General features: G+C 37.4%; 1 protein-coding gene across 2 annotated transcripts; it reads left to right on the top strand.

Moving 5' to 3' along the window:
• Window positions 1-288: 288 nt before the first annotated feature.
• Window positions 289-20,234, top strand: LOC142045253 (transmembrane protein 180-like). Of its 2 annotated transcripts, none has more exons than XM_075058544.1 (7): window positions 289-309; window positions 3,809-4,122; window positions 4,876-5,610; window positions 8,566-8,720; window positions 10,223-10,306; window positions 11,309-11,452; window positions 19,067-20,234. In XM_075058544.1, exons 2-7 carry the CDS (start codon window positions 3,970-3,972, stop codon window positions 19,194-19,196), a joined length of 1,401 nt encoding a protein of 466 aa, XP_074914645.1. In that variant the 5' UTR covers window positions 289-309; window positions 3,809-3,969; the 3' UTR covers window positions 19,197-20,234. The 2 variants fall into 2 exon arrangements, with proteins under 2 accessions (XP_074914645.1, XP_074914646.1); XM_075058545.1 differs by having other exon boundaries at window positions 18,660-19,198.
• The last annotated feature ends 862 nt before the right edge of the window (window positions 20,235-21,096 follow it).

The raw sequence follows: 21,096 nt of genomic DNA, 5'->3' as shown, positions 1-21,096 counted from the left end.
CCGGCCATTGCCGAGCGTTTCCGGACTTTGCCGAACCTCTCCCCCTCCTGGTCGGGCTGCGCGAAGCTGCCGGCGGCAACGTGGCAAGCTACAGCCACCCGCCCACCGTCTCCCCGCGATTCAAACACAACACCCTCACCTCCCCGGCGGGGAGCCAATGGGAAGCCGCCCGCCGGACAGATCGAAAGGAGCCTACGCCAGTCATAAAGCGAAGCCGTATCAAGCCGCCAATGAGAGCGAAGAGAAGGTTGGCCCGGGCTAATTACGCCCCGCCCTAGCAGCCGGCTGCGCAGCCTCCAGTCAGAGGAGGTGGGTTGGTGCCCGTGGAGGGGGGCGGTGGTTGCTGGGGCTCTGAAGGGTTAATGGCGGGGAGAGGTTGCTGTGGGGTATTCCGGTGGGTCTGCGGCGGAGCAGAGCCGGCACGGCCCGGGGTGGGGCAGCGCAGCGCGGCTAGGCGTAGGGAGAGCTGCGGCTCCCAGTCGCCCCGTCTCGGGAGCTCCCCGAGGAGCGGTGAGGGACAGCCTGTGAGGAGGGGCTCGGCCCCCGAGCCGCGGCTGCCCACCGGCGTCGCGCCCAGGTGTGGGCCGCCTTCCCCCACCGCCTCCCGAGCCAGCCTTGGGGCCGGAGTGCGGAAGAGGAGGGGGGAGCGTGGCCCGGCTGGAGCCTGCAGCCGTGGCAGCTGCTGTCGCGTCTGAAAGCGGCCGCTTCCGTCCTCGCGTGTCGCTCGGGCGGTCGCCGCTGGCTCTCGGCTCTTTCCCGTACAAGGAAGAGGGAGCCGCGTCCCGTATCTGGGGAGCTGCTGAGGAGAAACTGGCTTGATTTGCCCAGTTGTAACAGACGAGCACCTCCAAACTTCCAGTGCCGCAAGTTTCCAGAGCCCGCTGCCTTCTTCGAGTCGCAGCGTTACAGCGCTTGGGCAGCCATAGCACGGCGGGCTGGGAAGAGTGGCGGCAATCCACCAGTTCCACTTGCCCTCCCTCTCCAAGTGCTCTCCGTTTGCATCTCCCCTCTGCTTCAGCAGCATTCCCTCTTAGTGTTACCCCTCAGGACTAGGAAAGCGTTTATTCTTAGTTGTGTCTTAATGTGGTTCCAGTCATGGAAGAAAGATGAGGAAGAGACTGGTGTCCAACCAGTTTGTCAGGACGGTGAGCATTACGCTGCAGTTTGGGACCCAGTAGAGCAGAGCATGATGACAGCTGGCATGCTTCAGTCAAAATTTATTACTGCTCTGGAATCCACTTTTCTTCTTTAGACGCATGCTCTAGTTTCTTTTAGCGATTGTCATCCAGCTCTGGGAGAAGTGCAAGTAATGTCATACTGCATCTCACTGGTTTAAACAGTCTCTTCTCTTGGCTCACCTGTATTAACACAGTTGTAACCACTAGAAATTTCTGAAACTGTGACTTGCCTTCTGTGAGTCACAAAGTGTGAACACCTGTGCTTTAACCTACTCAATGTAAAGGCGGACTTAAGAAGAGGGAGGGGATACTCATCCATGATTTCATTGTAGTACAATTAAAGAGCACATCTTCTGGGAAAGGAAGTGTGGTACCTAAGCTTCTAATTGAACCTATTTCGTAAACAAGGTACACAGTCAGATGTACCAATTAGTGTAAAGAGTTGTGTCAGATCCTGCGTATTATACTTAGTCATGGCACTAGAGGCCTGTTTGCGCATTGTTAGAAGGTTTTTGTTGAAGAAATTTCAAATTTCTTACTTTCAAATTTTCTGAAGTTGAGGGCACCTCTTTTTTTTTTTTTTTTAATTTGTGTGTGGGAAGGAATTGATTCAAACATGATTTGAGAAGTGATTGTTAGTTTGCTGGTGCTGTTAGTGTGAAGCACACTTATTCTTGGTGCTCATGGAATTTCAGGGAAAGGAGAGTCTTCCAATTCTCTATTCGAAAACCTGTGCAGGGGACTCCAGGAAGAAATAGTCACGAAATATCTACCTTTCCAAAAGGCCAAATATCTACTACATAAATCACTTAAGTATATTTGTGAAGGCTTGAACGTGTACTTTAAAAAAAAAAAAGTGACACTTGTCAATAACACACAGTAATGACTTTCACAGTTAGTAATATCAAACTGATTTTTAAAAATAAACATTTCAAATGGGCATCTTTTCAATAACCTTATTCTTCATTTCAAGTTTCTCAGTATAAGTTTGTGAAACCAAACTTGTTACAAAAATGCAAAATTTCATCACCAGAAAATGGAATTGTCTCTGTAACTGTAGCCCTGTGACAAGTGAACTTGAAAATATACATCACAATCGTCCTCAAGTATCTAAAAATTCAGTCATATTCTTACAAATAAATTGGCTTTAGAAAAAACTTGGTTCAAGTTGTTTGTCAGCTTCATTATTTTTCTCACCTGTAAAGTGAAGTTATCTACTCTTTGCATTTTGTTTCATGTTAGAGCATCTTAAACATATGCGCAAAAATGCATCCGCATTTTATTTGCTCTTCGAGAGTTCATTTCCTGTGTTGGGGGGTGGAAAAACTGCTGTTCCATCATCTGCCTTAGCCAGAACAGACACTTCTCCGGTCCTGACCTGATGCATGGCTTTTGCCTGGCCCTTGCCTGGCGGTTAGGAAGTAACCATCTTCCCTCACAGGAGCCTGTTTTCAGCCACTTTGTAAAAAAAACATGGGAAGGTTGGAAGCAGCCTTGGGTTTCACTTCCTGTCTCTTTCATGGTCATTTTTACGAGGAGTTCAGGGAGCTGCTTATAGATCTGCTTATCAAGCTGAACAAGCAGATATTCAAACTAAGTATTTTGATGGATTTTTGAAAATTGCATATAGGATAAAATTGTTAATACGCAGAAGGGCAAAGTGCGGAGTATTGACAAAAAGCAGGTTGTAAAGCTCTGGAGTTAGTGTGCCATAGTAAGGCTGAAATTTGAACCTGAAGTATCTCAGACGGCTTCCTTCAAGTAGATGTAAAGATGAATAAAGCCTCAGTTAAAAACAGATACTAGGGAGAAGTATTTTTGTATTGGGCTTATAGAATCAAACGTGGTCGAAGACTACATTTACCTAGTCATTACTCTGCTTTAAAAGGTAGAGGTTCCCTGGAGCTAGCTGTTTTCATGGGATAGTTGATACCAAACATGCTTAAGTTAATTGCTAGATAGATGGAAAAAGTCAGCATATTAAAACATTGTTGGCTGAAGATCTGTTTGATACATTAAAGAACTCTGTATTCTTGGGCTGAATCTCTTGTTATTTGAACATACTTGAGGTGCTGTACATGTGTTACTTGCTAGATTTTATTTACATGCAGTCTTTTATACAATGAAAATGTTTAAACTATTAAAAGGTGCTTTGATTGTTTTATGGTTTCTATTCATATCTCATTAGTTTATTAGGTGAAAGTATTGCTTCCATGGCTTGTTAACAATTAACATTTAAAAATACAAGGACAAAACTTGGTATTTGTTTGAAAGAAATATTCGTCTAAGTGCATGCTGTATTTGACATTCATAGCAATGGAATACATAAGGTTACAAATTGAGTCACTTCATTCCTACACAGTCCATAATTTTAATGTTGCTACCAAGAAAGATGTAAAATGTATGCAATTACTTTGAACTCTACACCAAGAACTGTGTTTGCAATAGCAGACTTTTATATTGAGTGTGTGCACCGATTAAGAAGGGATTCTTTTAAATTTTTGTCTACCTGTTGCATTGATTTTTAAGCACTGATTATATTTAGATGTCATTGACTTCTTAATATTTTGCATCTATTCAGTTTTGTGCTCAGTGTCTTATAACTCAGTAAAATGTGTTTCTCATTTTAGAAAAAGGAAGTAAGAATGGGGAAATTTTCCGCTAAGAATCCATTTCTACACCTCTGAAACAAGGAAATCTCTGATGTCATTTTAATTTGGAAAATGATTGTACCATGATTCTGTAATTCTTTCTTGCAACTTGAGGAAGAAGAGAGTTGTACTTGTGGAAGATGAAGTTTGTTTTGGGAATTCATCCTAATGCACTGGCATATTCCATGACTACATTAGGTGCTGGAATGTTGAACAGTATCTTTAATTTCTACTACGTTAAGCTTTTCTTAAACCGATACAAAATTTCAGAAGTAGCATTTCATCAAGCACAGGTATTGTACAATGGAATATTTTGATTACCATGTTGTGCTATGTGTCTGTGTTATCATAGCAAAGTCATTTTTTGACTTACAAATTCATTTTGGATGCATTGCAAATAGTTATACAGTAAATTAATTTTAAATGTAGTTAATCCGTAAGCAATTGAAAGTACACATAAAGCACATTGTTTACAGTCTTTAGACTAAAAAACTCCAGAATTTAATTGCTGAAAAGATTGTTACCTTTGGTAGCTTGAAGCAATGTTCTGAACTAATCTTGCACCTCAGCTCCATAGGTATGTTTGACATTAGTATTTTCCTACAGACCGTTTAAGTACTTAACTACTGCATTTATTCTGTAAGTTGTTATCCATGTGAGCAACTCTTGTCGTAAATGGTCTCCTGAAAGTAATGGGCCAGCTCATGTTTTGAATTACTTGCTGTGAGAGTAGTATCTGGGCTTTGCAAGATGAAACCCCAGATATATAAGCTTTTGAAAGAGTGACGTCTTAGAGACAGGGGTTTTTTTCACATGTAGTTGGGCACCTGCCTACTTATTCATCTTGTTTTTCAAAATTACTATAATCCTTTAAGGATTTTGTCTGGAGTCTGTTTTGACCCGAGAAGCTTTCATCTTTCTTTATTCTTTGAATAGAGATTTATTTTAAATAAATATGGTGTGTATTACTTCTGTGTTTGTATTACATCTGCAGAAAAATCACACTAATGATAAATTCTGCTGTGTTTTTTACTTCTTTGTCACAGGTTGTATTTATGATATGGAATGCCATTAATGATCCTCTTTTTGGGTATGTTCAAGATAACTCCAAATTTGCGTGCTGCTCAAGACGCCAGTTTTCAATTTTATATGGAGCTCCTTTATATGCATTAGCCTTTTTGCTTCCTTGGTTTCCTTGGAAACATTATGAAGAAGGTGACTGGCTAAGTGGACTTCATCTTATTGTTGCTTTATGTGCTTTTGACGGTTTGCTTACATTTGTGCTTCTAGCACAGTGTGCACTCTTTGCAGAAATCTCAACAAGACATGAAAGTAGGCTTCAGCTTATTAAATATAACCAAGTAGCAACATTAATTGGATCAACAAGCATTCTCTTTTGTGGTCTCATATCAGATAATATGGAAAATTTTGCCTATTTTCAGGCTTTCACTGTTTTGGTCGCAGCATTAGCAACAGCTTGTATGTGCTATACAGGCAAATATAGTACTAGTCAATATGAGCAGAGAGAAATTTATACGGAGAATGCTAATCGGGAAAATGGTGATGGAGCTCTCTCCTGGTCCTCGGTAATTTCATTGACCAAACAGATTATGACGGAGAAAAACTTTTTATTTTTTGTAACGATGAACTTCTTCCAAGTCTTCCATCTAGCCTTCTGCAACAATTTTATGATGATCTTTGCGGATAATCTTATTCCTAAGGATGTCCTTTCTTCCTCAATAAGAAGTATCATGTATGGAGCAGGCTTTATTTGCCCTCAGGTAGGCAGTTATACTTTTTTATTTCAAAATATGAACACATGGTCTTTTACTAGTTTTCATTAGTTTAAGTTATCCATTTACATTGTTTGTTGAAAAAACGCTGTATCTGGCATAAGCCGTTGGCCATACTGAGAAACAAATCTAGCTCACCAGTGCTCTACAAGAAAAAAGTACCTCTCTGTACAGCCTACCCAAATGTAAGGGTGCGGTAGCGAGAACAGACAAGCAGGAAGGCTGGTAGCATATCTGTTTACAAGAATGTGAGATGTGAGTATGCAAGGAGTGAATGTTTTGTATCCTACAGGGTTTATAATACCTAAGTATAAAGGAATGAAAAACATGGGCAAGATAAAAAGTTTCTAAAAGCAAAATCTATAGAATTCTGAATTCTTTTCTCCTTGCTTTTGATTTGTAATACATGATGAAAGAATAATCTCCTCTTCAGGAAGTTTCTGAGATAAACTGCACAAAACACCAGAAAAATTATTAGGTATTAAAAGCATTGCTGAAATATGTGGTATCTCAGTCATGGGAAGCAAATGAAACTCTAAACAGCTGCTTTTGGAAAATAATACATTCCCATTTATTTTTTTGTTCAGCGTCTTGGTCAGCTACATTTACTGGGTAGGGAGAGACATACTTTCAAGACCTCAGTCAGGAATGGGGGGGAGGAGTAATGAACTGGAAAAGAAAAGAGAAAGAGAAGCCAAAGGAGTTATGTGTGAGAACAAGAAAAGCAGCAAAAATTTGTCCCACAGAATGTAAACATACTTCTCTGCAGTGAATAAAAAAATTCTCCTGTTCATTCCCTTCTAACTTCTTTCACTAGATCTTCTAAAACTTTCACTGTGTTTACTTGTTGGGTGATCAAAGTCAGGATACTCAAAATCTGAGTGCTGAGGTGCTGATGGTGTTCAGCATTTCTGAAAATCAGACTGTTCTGTTCATTAAATTGTAATGGTTTTCAGTAAGTAATATGTAAAAGAAGAAGATACATGAAAGTGCAACTGGAATTCATAGCTCAGTTTCAGTTACCATTTTGGCTTTTGCATATATAACATACAAAACCTAAACATACCTTCTCTATTCCATAACTTCTAAATATCTATCATTTCAACTTTTATCTTTACCACAGGTTTAATAGGTTTTTTTCATTCACTCAAACAGTTCGCTGATGAACTTTGGAAAGAAATCAGAAACTACAGAAGTTAGGAAAGCTTAAATAATTTTACACTCAATATATAGCAATCACTTTTGTTGATAAAATCAGTGTGACAGTGTGAAGCGGACAATCTTTCAGAAAATGCATCTCTCTCTGCTCCCCAGAGACTCTTTGTCTAGAAGGTCACTGAACCATAGAGAGTTTGCTGTGACCTTATTTTTCTCAGGTTTTGTCCCTTTGAGCTCAAGATATAATAAGGGAATTTTCTGGTGGCAATGTCCTGAACTTCACTAACTGGAAAAGCACCCAACCCATGTAAAATAAAGTCACTTCTTATGAACTGTGCTTCAGTAGCCTGTACTAAACTAGAATTCAGCTTCTGTCTTAGGTTCCTTTTAGTAGTGGGTGTGAAGAATAAAACCTGCCTACAAGGGAAACCTTGTTGCTGAAACATAGGCAAACAAATTTAAATCTCCATCATTAAGTTAGTATTTTTCTTAGAAATATGCAGTCTTAGAAACATGCAGGTAATAAGGAATTTTCTAAATCATAAGTACTTCCTGAGACAGCATTATTTCTCAATTATAGGGAGACAAGGTCATGGTTTTTACAATAACAGGCATTACATAATCCCCTACCATTTCTAATGTAAGCACTTTTCTGCAAAATGCCTGAAAACAGCCAAGGGGATGTTAAGTTTCTTACAACCAGATTTTTTTCTTATGCCAACTTTCCAGATTTGTTTCACCTCCCTGAGCATTGGTTTAAGTAGAAAACTTGAGCTTCTTTAGAATAGCATTTGCCACAGTAATCTTTTTCTGACTGTAGCATCCTGGTTTTATTCATTATGTTAAAGCATTTAAATGTGGGAACAAATGTACAAGAATTCTTTCCTGTTCGTCATCTGAATGTTACACTGGTCATCTTTGTAACACAGAAGGAAGGAGAAAATGTGTATCTCTATAAAGTTTGTGAGTATTTTTTGTGACAGTGAGGAGGACCACATACATGTAGACAGTGACATAGGCTCATATAATAAAAAACACAATGCATTAGAAAATGTCCTGTTTAAAGTGGAAAGTGAGGAACAATATAGCAGAGCTTAGCCTTTTTTCATACTATCATCAGCACTTAATACCATTTTCGTGAGTTTGCCTGTCACTAGCTTCTCACGTGGATTACTGCTGCTAAGATCGGTGGAATTAAAATGCAGCCATACACGTTATCCATTGGCATCTGCCTTTCTCTACTTGCTGGTAAAGCCTCTAACTTGCTTAGATCAGCTGTCTTGGTGAGCTTGCTTTATCAACTTAAGTGTCATGCTTAATGTCTATAAATGGCAGTGAAAATAGTATATTAATGAAAAAAATTTAAAATACTTTTGATCAGCAGTTAAAATTCAAATGGCAAGATGCTTGGTTTACAGTTAACATACTGCAAAGTTAATTATTTAAGGGATATCAAACATAAAGATCATGAGCATTAAATAATAGTTAGGCAATGTGCGAAACAGTATTTTCCTCAGGATATAGTAGTTCTGAGCTGGCTAGTTTTGCCTGAAAGGAGACCATTCTTACCAGGTAGAGGGAGCATAGAATGAGCCAATAGACAGTTCTCTTTGTTCAATTTGTGGTTTTTTTTTTTTGGATTGCACTTTTTAGAAAGGGTTGGGGGTTTTATTTTCTTTAATGGATAGTAATAATTTATGTCTGGTTTGTGCTTTATAGCTCTCCTAATGCTGAGATATTGTATTATATCTTTTCATTGTATATGTGTATATATTATCTTTTCAGTGCCTTGTTCTTCTCAGTCATGCTTCGTTGAAGAAGTTTGGTTATTACAGAATCATCTTGTTTTCCTTTTACTTTGAAGGAGTAGCTGCTGCTGTCATGTTTGTTCTAGGGCCAGAACACTATTATCTGTTGGCGTTTTATCTCACAACAAACATGTAAGTAAATACACTTCACTATTCATAGATAATGGCTTAAATAATTCTAACAGAGTGGACACTTGCTTTTAATAGCATGAAGACTTTGCCACTGCTTTTATGGTTTTCTTTCTGTTCTGTTTCACTCATCAGAAAAGTTGAAATTCCAGTTACAACTTTTCTCAGCTTTCATTTTATTCAGCTTCAGCTTTTAATTTCTGCTTTAAAAAAAAAGAAAAAAAAGGCCTTAAATATGAACAGTAATTAAGTTTTGCAGCCACATGCCTCCAGCCACTTATCTGCTCTAACATGAGATTCCACGGAAGCAGAATCTCTTCTCATCCACATAGACACAAAAGATCTCAGTAGTGGAACTTTTCAGAGACTGTTTGCTAGGAAAGCTCAGACCTCATTTTGTATTGTGTGAACGCTTGTTATGTTGCACTGCAAAACAAATATTGGTAAGTCAGGTATCTGTTAGGTAACCAATACTGAGTCACATTTTCACTGGTACTGGGTAAGTACGATGCCAAGAAGTAGTATTTTCACAGAAGTAGTATATTATGATACATGGAAAACCTTATTTAAAAGTAAAGACCTGTTTGTATCAGAATAGTGTTACAGCAGTTCATTTTTATTTCTTCAGTTTCTATTTCATTGCTTGCTTTCTACGTGATCTTTCCTACCCTCCTTTCTTCATATCCCCCACCCCTCCCCTGTTTTCATTCTTATTTTCAGTATTTCAGTCATTGGCTACTGTAAGACTGAACTGTGTGAACAATAAATTGAATTTCATGACCTGCATACTTTAAATGATGAAGATATATTTTGATTTCCCCAGGAAAAAAATTCTAAGGTACCTAAAAACTGTATGTTTAAAGTGCTAATTGTTTAAAGCCTCTTGTAAGTAAAAGCTAATTACACCCAAAATTTAATAACACATAGAAATCATAATATTTGAGTTTAAGGTTTCACTTAGCAGTTTGTTAAGAGTCGGCTTTATCTGTGTGTGTGTTTAAATGCATATATATATATATAATGTAAATACCTGTCTAGGAATGCATATAAAATCTTTTTACTCTTCAAATTCTCCCACTCTGAAGTTTGTCTTCCATGTAGTCTTTCCAGTAATGCTCATGTCCTTTTCAGATTTCAAGAGGAAATTCTCAGTTTCTCTTTCTTCTAAGGTGTTTCTTTTCTCCGTGTCATTTTAAATGACATTTACTGATAATCCCAAGCAAGTATTTATGACCTTTTGCACCAGTGTCCAGGAGAAAAAGCAAAAAACCCCCACCTTTTAGGTTTGCATATCAATTTTGAATTCTCAATTAAGAATAGATCTAGTAATGCTTTCAGAACTGCTGTTTAAACAGATAAATCACTGTGTTTTAAAGAATGTCTCAGCTTTGTATGTTTGTGGAAATGTCAGTGTTGGGATGTATGTGTTAGAATGTCAGTTATGATTTCATTATGAAAGTGTATATAAGAACTATGAACATCTTAAATATTTTGTCTTTCTTTAGGGTAATTGTACAAGCTTCATTTAGTTTGTTCAATTTGCCTTTGGCAGATATTGTTGATGCAGATTTAATAAAGCACAAGCGGAGGTATGTCAGTTGTAACTGTTTTTTTTTTAAATATGCTTTCTCTTTGCCATGCTACTCTTTTGTAAACTAGATTATGTCAAAGTAAAGACAGTAAATTATCTTGGATCCTTGACACAGAAGCATTTTTTGTAAGAGCAACTTAGCATAAGTGAAGATAAAAACTTGAATGAAGTTTCCTGTGGTTACTTCAGTAGAGTAATTTAAACAGATCGTTAGGTCATTTCTAGTTTTAATTATACTATAGTATAAGCCAAGTCCTTCAGTTTTTTGTGGTTTTATTTTTGTTATCTTCAATTGAATTATTTGGTAACCATATACATCTATTGTCATTTATAGAATTTTCTGAATAAGGCCTTTCTAACATGGAAAAGGCATTCAGAAAGCTTTGCCTATGCTACTTAAAGTCCAAATTTCAAAGTCTAACTGGTTGTTGTTATCTCACTGAAATAAAAATTGATAAAACCTGCTGTGATGTAGCATATTACAACTCATGGATCTTTTGGATTTTTATCAAAGTGCAGTTAACTTCCTGTTGGTTCCATCAATGTTTATATAAGTGCAGATTCAATTCTGGTCAGTGTCTTAAAGGACTTGCCCTCAAAGGTGAGAGCTATTGCTTTCATGAAGAAAAAAAATGCCTCCTTTTCTGGCCTCATGCATGTAATCCCTTAAGTTGTAATTAATTCTCCATGCACTGTTCAGTCTAACTTAACTTCAGTAATTACTCAATGTGCACAAAGTTGAACTTGAGTGCAAGTAATTTCAGAATTGGGGCCAAGCTGTATATATGCGCCAGAGGTTTATTATGTTTCATTTCCAAAGAAGTTTAAATTTCATTATGATAGCTGATCTGTTTGCTATAATGTGTGAACTATATAAAGCTAAAGATCATGATAGTATTTGCATATTAACAGGATTTTTAAAATCACTATTGTAATTAATATACTAATAAGTTTGTGTGGTGCATTCGTTTGTTTTTTTTTTTTCCCCTAAATATTTTAGATCACCACTTTCCTCTATGGTTTTTGGTACTAATGCTTTATTTACCAAGCCTTCCCAATCTTTGGCTCCAATGCTTGTGGTTACAATACTAAATCAATTTGGATATGAGAACCTGAATAATGAAGTTACTCAACCTGATCCAAGGTGAGTTCAAAAACGATACTTTAAATCATAGGAATTAACATACAATAATCCTGTAATCTAAAAAGCAAATTAATCTGCAATTAGTTTGCATCAACTGCACTTCAAAAATATGAGTGCTTTAAAAATATTTTCCAGTTGTTTTTTATCTGTGTAGAAATAGAAATATTTTTTAAAGAATAAATCATTTATTAAACAATACACATGAGGATATCTACTTAATTCTGAAAAACAAAGGATACATTTCAGTAGTTGACCATCTCCTGTTCTATTGCAAAAAAAGAAAAAAAATGTTTTTTAGATCACCTAATACCTCTTCTTAAGATACATGTTGTCCTGGCTTCTGTGTTTTGTTTATCTCGTAAATCTACTTCCTGAAATATATAATCCTAATAGGGTTGCATTTAAGATGCATTTTTGTTTGAGAAAAAGCAGTATAATCACTGGAGGGAGGGTATTTGCCTCAAGTAGGAGTATAATTTTGGCTTCAATACTACTTACCATTCTAATGCTAATGCAGTCCCTGGAGACCTTAATACACAGCATAAAGCTGTGGTTGTTAGTTAGCACATTGGAAATGCATGGGTTTTTATAAAAGCAAATTAACAGGGAGTCAGTACACCAAAAGGGTCATAGGCTGTTTAATTATGACCAACAAGAGGAAGTGGCAACATAAGGAATAACTGAAGTCAGGACTAAAAGGCAAAAATCAGTCCTGATTAGGATTTGCTTGCAAGAACAACATGAATATCCTGAGAACTACATAGCTCTCCTAAATTTTGAGTAGAAACCTTAAAAAATACATAGAAGACAATTGTATATGAACTTTTGTGGAGATAGCTCTTGAAGGAGAAAGGAGTTATGTGTCACCTAAGGCCAGGACAATGTTTTGTATTTGAGGAATTTTCTAAAAAAATGTATGAGGAAAAGCATGACATAAAAGGACAACAGGTGGTCTTCAGAAAAGCATCCTGACACAAACAAAGGTGGCTTAAGTTTGAGGCTATGTGTGAGAACAGTTAATTTTATTTTAATGCATTCTGTAGATAGCCAGCCAGTAAGATGATGTGAAGAAGACATGAATCTCATTATAATGTCAAATAAGATGAATGATTTTTGCAGAAGAGTGGTAGGTTGAACTGGATGTGGATATGAGAGGGCTGAATATATTCATCTTGATGATTCAGAGAAAATCAGATTTGAAACATAAAAACTAGAGTTCTGATCCCTTTCAATCAGAGAAATGATCCCTTTGTGGATGGATGTTAAATAAGAGTAGTTATAAATCTTTTCTTCCACAATAAGTAGCCTCTTGACTATAGCAACAATACATTTATTGTATATAGAGTTGAAATACTTTGAATGCTTAATCGCTAAAACCTATATTTTCACTTGAGCCATGCTGAAAATTGATTTATTTCACTAGGGCAAGGAACAGCATAAAGGTACAAAGCTGAGAGCAGTTAATCAAAGAGCACCTGAAATATACTATGAATTTCTTTTGCCCATCCCTTCAAAAATATTTTTTTAAATATGAAGCAGTCTACATGTCTTTTCTGTATATGTATGTGTGAACATGCATGTCGTTCACTTTGCAAATGGACTACAGTGTGGACATACAGTCCACAAAGACCAGACTACTCAAGATTGTTTCTAGGGAGTCAGTTTTCCCATGCCAATATACTCAGACCATTGACTGAGCTAAAATTACTTATACATATTAAAACCCTATCAGCTGATCTCAGATTTCAGCAATAGGCAGACAGCTAAAATACACTTGCCTGAGGACAAGTTGTTTGGGGACAAACAGAAACTAATACAGGTGATTGCTTAAAATATGCTCAAACTGTCTTGAAAAAAAAAGAATTTCACACATGTGAATTATATGTAATGAAGTGTTATGACCCATGCCAATACAATCTCAGCTGTGTCCGTCCTTCCTCTCCAAAGCTGGCAATATCTGTTAAGTGTTCTGGAAAGCATTTACTTGATTAGCTGTGGTGGTAGTGAATTGTGAAGATAGCACAGAGGACCCTTATTCTGCATTAACAAAATGTTTGGGCCTTGAATAAGTATGTCCTAAGAGTTTCCAGCAATTTTGTTTATTGGGAGAAGAGAGAAGATGCAGTCCAAAATCATAAACTATTTACTGAATTCTAAATTATTTATTATTTCTTGAACTGAATGTTAAACCATAGCAACAATGATGGAGCAGCTAATCCTAGAAACCATTTCCAGGCACATTAAGCACAATAAAATCATCAGTAGTAGTAAGCACGGCTTCACCAAGGCGACGTCATGTGCTTGACCAACTTGATAAACATCTACAAGGAAATTACTAGCCTGGTAGTCAAGGGAAGAGCAGTGGATATTGTCTACCTGGGCTTCAGTAAGGCCTTTGACACTGTCTCCTGTAAGATCCTCACAGACAAGCCTTTGGTACATGGGCTGGAGGAGCAGACAGTGAGATGCTTTGAAAACTGGCTGAATGGGCAGGCCTAGAGGGTGGTGACCAGTTGCATGAAGTCTAGTTGGAGGCCAGTAACTAGTAGTGTACCCTAGGGGTCTATACTGGGTCCAGTCCTGTTTAACATCTTCATTAATGATCTGGATGATGGGGCAGGATGTACCCTCAGGAAGTTTGGTGATGACACAAAGCTGGGAGGTGTGGCTGATACATCAGAGGGTCATGCTGCCATCCAGAGGGATCTTACCAGGCTGGAGAAATGGGCTGACAGGAATCTCATGGTTCAACAAGGAGAAGCGTAAAGCCCTGCACGTGGGGAGGAACAGCTTCATCCACCAGCATATGCTGGGGGCCACCTAGCTGGAAAGCAGCTTGGCAGAAAAGGACCTGGGGGTCCTGGACACCAAACTGAACATGAGCCAGCAATGTGCTCTTGTGGCAAAGAAGGCAATGGTATCCTGGGCTGCATTAGACAAAAGTATTGCCAGCCAGTCAAAGGAGGCGATCCTTCCCCTCTGCTCAGCGCTGGTGAGGCCACACCTGGAGTACTGTGTCCAGTTCTGGTCTCCTCAGTATAAGAGAAATGTGGACATACTGGAGAGAACCCAACAAAGGACCACAAAGGTTATTAATGGACTGGATCATCTCTCCTATGAGGAAAGGCTGAGAGAATTGGGACTGTTCAGCCTGGCGAAGAGAAGGCTCATGGGGTGATCTTAATATATGAAAATACCTTAAGGAAGGGTGCAAAGAGGATGGATTCAGGCTCTTTTCAGTGGTGCCCAGTGACAGGACCAGAGGCAAGGGGCATAAACTGAAACACAAGTTCCCTCTGAACATCAGGAAACATTTTTTTACTGTGAGGGTGACTGAGCATTGGAACAGGTTGCTCAGGGAGGTTGTGGACTCTCCATCCTTAGAATACTTGAAAGCCATCTAGACACAGTCCTGGGCAGCTGGCTCTATGTGGCCCTGCTTGAGCAGGGGTTTGGAGCAAATGACCTCCAGAGGTCCCTTCCAACCTCAACCATTCCATTATTCTGATTCTGTGAACAAAGTTCCAGTATTTAACGATAGTGAAAAGATGGGTATGTTACAGTTATAGACAGGCAGTTGCTTTTTATATACAGATACCATCTGTTGCATTAGTTTTCTTCCAGTTATTTCACAGATCCTCTTACAAGGCAAAAGAAACTTAATAAGATGTAACTTATTATCTGTGTTTCGGTTTGGGGTTTTTTTTGTCTGTTTTGTAGGTTAATATTCCATGGAGTGAATGCAGAAAAGTATTAGCAGACCATCAGTGGTCTCCTTCTTCAGTAATGTCCAGATGTCTTCCTTATCTTTCCCTCCAGCATCAAAAGTTTGAACATTGATTTTTGTATTCTCAGCAACTTTCCAGGCTTCTGCTGTAGTAAAACACATTTTCCAGCAGTGAGTTTACAGCTGAAAATTATGGAAATAAGCTTTTCTTGTTCACACTGATTTTTGTGTAATATTGTCATTTCATTTCCTCATTCCTCATTTCTTGGTATATTGCTTACTCAAGACCACATGGAATGCTGGAGCTCACAAAATTTCTGGATGACTTCAACTTGCATATAAGAAAAAAAAAAAGGTCGTAGCTTACAGGGGAAGGGTGTGTCTTTTTCTCCCCTATTTCATTTATCTTATACATTTGATAGCATTTTATTAATAGCATACTGCCTTCAGAATTGGGCTTCATAAATATTCTCTTTGGTGCTCATCTTACACTGTATTAAAAAAAATCTATCCATCAGAAGCTATCTGCTGGGATAAATCATATATCTTCTGATTCTTATGCCTCCAGCAAAAGGCCTGTAAGATGACACTACCTCACCTATACCTCCTTGTCATTCCAGTGATTACATTTTGGTTCCTCAGCTATGTGATAGTATGACTCCTTGACATCCTCCATGATCAGGATATTTCATTATTGCTTCATTAGAGTGCCAAAACTCTGTTAAGAGTACCAACCAATTATAAGTTGCTGCTTTTTAAGCTTCACCTGTCTTTTGTTGCCATCATGTTGTTGAGCAATTCACATGTTCTCTGCCTCAGTAAAGACCACATTCCCAAGCAGCTTATTAGGGCAACTGGCATGTTATGAGTGAAATTCTTATCCCAGAAGACCTTTTGAGACAATAGTTCATCATTGTGTTGGTGGTTTCTGTTACAGTTGTATTCTGCAGAGCACCCAAGCTCATAAGACAGTGAAGAGGTTTTATACAGAGAATAAAATTCTAGAAGAAAGGAAAATTCAGTCCCCTTTTTCTTTCATCTGTGAGGTATTATCACACTCCAGGTGGACGGTTAAGATTCATGAGAAAATGCTTATCTCTGAACAGTCATCCCAGTAATGTATTAGACTAGGTATTCCAGACACCTAGACTGTCTTTCTCTTCCACTGTACTGAAGCCTTTGAATTGACCATTAACATCACCCAACTTCTTACTTACCAGTACCAGTATTTACTTCTGCCTTGATGTGACTTCTTGGTCACAGTGATGTCTTCTTCCTTAGGAGCAATCCCGTATCTCTTGGTACTTGGTATCATAACTTGGAAGTGTGACTTCTGCTATGAATAGTGTATCTCTCTTCCAGAAGTCGTCTTGCTTTTTGATGTAACCTTTTTCACACATGAGGCTGGCCTATCTATTGTACACAGTTCCACATTTGTTACACATGATTCTATATACATTAATATACACATTATACCACATTCTTAGGGAATGTGGTCACTACATATCAGTTAAGCATTCTGTAGTGGGAGCTACCTTAAGTATTTTTTTAATATCCTTAAAATTTGAGCAATAGCTTGCAGAATGGAGTGGTCCTGGTTTTGTTGTTTTTTTTTTCTTTTGGTCCATCATCATAGCAAAGCATTACCTGCCCCATATGGCTTGGGGTTTTTTTTTTGTTTGGTTTGGGGCTTGTTTTGTTTTGTTTTCGTTTGGGCTTAGTTTGGGGGGGGGGGGGGGGTTCGCTATGGAAAAGATACTTAGTTTAAAACCTCCCTCTTCTGGAGAGCCACTGCAACTACAGCCAAGTTCTCTTGAAAGTGTGCTTTTCAAATTGGTTCTTCAGAATGAAGTTATTTGACAGCAACCCTTCATTATTTATTGGAGGCACTTTAAACTGTCAATGCTTTCATATTGAATAACTGGACTACATCACATTCTATTCAGAGTGATATTAGGGCTGTTTAGTGGAAGATTGTATGTTTTATTCGTGCATGTGCAAAAAATGTAGACGTGGAACTCTTGATTTATCCCAGTCCCTTAATGAAATATTTTCCCATTCCTTGTTCTGTGTACTATAGATATTTTTCATAATTCCTGCAGTAACTTAAGGTTTTACAGTACAATAGGTAATACTGTTTTTTTAAACTAATATTGTTCCGGTGAAACCGAATCAGGATTGCACCAGTGCAAGTGATTTGGCAGATGTTCTTTCTTTTTTTGTCCCTCCTGAAGTCTACGTATAAAGACAGAATAATTTTAGTACTGAAACCTGCAATCCTCTTTAGTGCGCAAACAGCCCAAGTACAAACCCCAACATTCTGTTAACTGTGTCTTAGTCCTCTTTTTATCTTTAGATAGGTAAGTAATTTGTCTGTGGCCTCCCTGCTGACACTGCTCATACAGTTAACTATTGGCAGTTGTGATGGTGATGTGCATGATGTGGGCCCTTGTTTACTTGTAGGTGGACTGAAAATGCAATTGAATAACAGGCCAGTAAACCATGTCCAAATGGTAAATTATTGTCACTGCCAATAAACATTGGCTATGGACCAGTGACCTGCTAGTGAACACTTCCAGTCTTAAATGCAATTGCCCAAGTGATTAAGTAATTCACTTGTAAGCCTGTGTTTTTTTGTTTTCTTATGTAGTATTAGCATGTACATTGAGATAAACTGTGATTGTTGTATGAGTTTATGTAGGTACTAAGGAATAAATCTGGGCAAGCATTTTTTCCGTTAAATGCAGTGAGACGTGAGTTGATTCTTTTATGATTCAGAGAAACTTTTAAGTTTTATTCAAAAGCCTGCTCAAGTTTTTTTCACAGATTTCAGGGTTTATTTGGATTATGTCCATAGCTGTTCTGTGAGTCTCCTATCTCATCCCTGAATGCTAACGAAAAAAACCAGAAAATACCATAAACTGCCTCATGGAGAGAAAGTTCATTTAGGGGCTGTTTCTCAGCTTGAGTTGACTTTCCTGATATTTAAGTAATTAGAATCCAATAATTAACAGAATGCCAGCAGATAATGATTCTAGCTACTAGATGAATGCCTAAATGTATGCTTTGAGCTGTCAGAATCCATACTGTTCATAAAAGAGAACTAATTTAACTCCTGTATTTTCTTTTTTGATTCATATTTGTTGATGCTTTTATCTCTGATTCCTTGGAGAAGATTTAGATGAGGAAATACCATGCATCCATAAGAATAAATAAGAATGAGTGTTACTTTCACATGTATTCTTTTTATATTTTATATTACCTTGTAATCACTTATTTAAAAACAAAACTAAATAAGGCTTGATATTTCAAACAGTCCTTTACACCATACATTAATTTTGTGCATTAATCATTACTTCCATCTAGCACTCAGCAATTATAACAACACACTATGTGGATAGTAGCACAGATTTTAACTTAAATAAAGTCATTTCATATTGAAATATTTGCTTCCATTTTCTGCTTTTCTTTCTCTTCCAGATTTTTCAGTCTTACTACACATTTTCAGATGCTCCATTCTATAATTGGATTGTATTGCTTAAATTGATTTCTGTATTACATAAGACAGATGTGTACTAAAGTAGTGAACAGGATTTCTTAGGTTGCCTATAGTGTATTAAAATTAACCCTTTGTGTGCTAATTATCTGATTTCGTCCCAGCTATTATGAAAGGTGCAAACAACACAAAATACATATTTGTATGTAGAATTAGAAAATATAATTGAAGTACATTTGATATCTGAGATATTTATATTTCTTTTATTTAGAATTGATTGTACACAGTAACGTGTATATAATGTGAATGGTTTAAAAATAATTTGTTGTGAATTGACCATGAAAGTTGCTCTTCTTCATCTTGAAAGCTGTGTTTTCATCTTCTTCACCAGTTTGTTTTTAGGTCTTCATGATGCCATGTTCTACTTGATCTGTCTGGTTCCACTTTGCATTGCAGTCATACAGATCCTGACGTGGACTCCCTTTTCAATCCAGAATAGTCATATGATAGCTGTACACTAAATATGTAACAGCTGGTCAGTAAATCTGCTGAACTGTACCACAAAAGAGGTAGTATGTTTTAAATGTGAAAAAGCAAAATTGCATTAAATGGACTATTAGACCAAACACAGTTTGAGCCGTTTCAATAAAGTTGCATTCTTCAGTCTATATAGACTATAACAAAGATCACATTCAGCCTTAATGCTGAGCCTACACATTTTTTTGTAGTTCAGTTGTTTGCATTTAATGGGCTTTATCCTTAATTACTAAATAAAGTCATTTCTGGTATATACTGGTCACTGTTAACTCCTTTGAAGAATGGATACGGCAGATCAGGTAAAGGAATCCCAACCCAGCACCTGAAATTCAAGGGAACTCTATTTTCTTAACCTTACTGAACAATGGTGGATTAATTTTGCTATACTGACAAAATGGCAGATCTCTGAAGTTAATCTGGAAGACCCTGGTGGACATCCCTCATGGATGGCAGAGTGATGAAGAGAAAGATTTAGATGGTGTCTAGCTGACCAGTATCAAGACAAATCCAACAGCTACCACAGGAAGAGGCAAGAGTAATTAACTACCCTGTAAAAGTCTGTGTAAGGCTGAAGAAGAAAAAGATTAAAATGCTGTTCAGTAAAGTGTTGCTGGATTTGGAAAAAGCTACATAGGTCCTCACTGGCTTTCCAAATGTCTCTAGTTGGTGGTAGGTAGATGCAGTTTTCTGGCTTTAAATGGGAAAATTATTTTGAAGGTAGCATATTGTTAGTACTTCATACCGAATGTCATTGTGGCAAGAAAAACATTAGCGTATGGATGTAGTAGTGTTCAGTTAGTTGGACAAATCTAAGCACACACATATTGAATCAAACTCTAGCTGCTTAGTACTGTTACATGGGTAAACTCATTTATGTGCTGACAGCTGAAGTTAATTTCTGATTAATCAAGTTGAAGTTAGTTAATTTCCGATTAATTCTTGCCAAAATCTTTTCAGTTAAGATTTTAAATGGATCCTGTGATTTTTATAAAATAAAGGGGTTTTGACAAAATTTCAGAAACATTGAATCCTCTCTTTATTTCACACGTTGTAACGATAAGATACATTAGCATGTTTACAATACTGCTGTTAAATAAATATTCTTTTTCCTCCAATATATCCAGCATATAATTGTGTAATGGTAGATAGCTTAAGTATAATATAATCACTACATTTTTGTTCTTTGTTTTGCCTGGGCAAACATAATTTTAGAAGCACCTTTCTTACAGAGTGCCAGTTACTTGAAAGTACAAGAAGATGCATTGTATGTATCCCAATTTTAAAGTGCTGAGTCAGCTCATTTCTAAGGCTCTACATTTATCATGATAGGTAACTTGGAAAAGAAAGGACTGTAAGAAGTTGCCCTGCATTTTGGTGGACACTAGCATAATTTAATGAAGAGGTTTGAGATTTGAAATACCAGTGTTGAAAAAAATAGTCTTTTGTGCCTTAGTTTCTACTTTTGCAGAGTAGAAACAATGTTGTTTCCTTGGCTTTTTTGAAGTGCAAAGTGCTTTCAAAGCGCATTCAAAGTGATGAGTGAAAAAGTGGGATAGCATTGTTAAATATTTAGAAATCCAAATGAACCCTTTGATAGGAATATGAAGATTTATGTTAAAATGTAAGAAGCCAGAAGTGTGATGAAGTTTTAAGTTGCGTTATCTGGTTTTTATCTCTGTCTTGTCAGAGATACCATTATTCATTTGCATTGTACATGCTAATAGCATTATGTACACATACTAGTGTCACTTTTATTTACATATCCAAAGAATATTTACACAAATACCAGAGCAGATATGGACTGTGTGTTTAGATTCTGAATTTTAAAAGATTTACTGCATTGTATGTATGAATTTTGTGCCTGAAAGGCAGAAGGAGCAAAAG

The sequence above is a fragment of the Buteo buteo genome, chromosome 27 (genome assembly GCF_964188355.1).
Source record: "Buteo buteo chromosome 27, bButBut1.hap1.1, whole genome shotgun sequence".
Taxonomy (NCBI): domain Eukaryota; kingdom Metazoa; phylum Chordata; class Aves; order Accipitriformes; family Accipitridae; genus Buteo; species Buteo buteo.
Note: the sequence above shows the minus strand (reverse complement) of the source record. Positions and strands in the feature narration are given on the sequence as shown.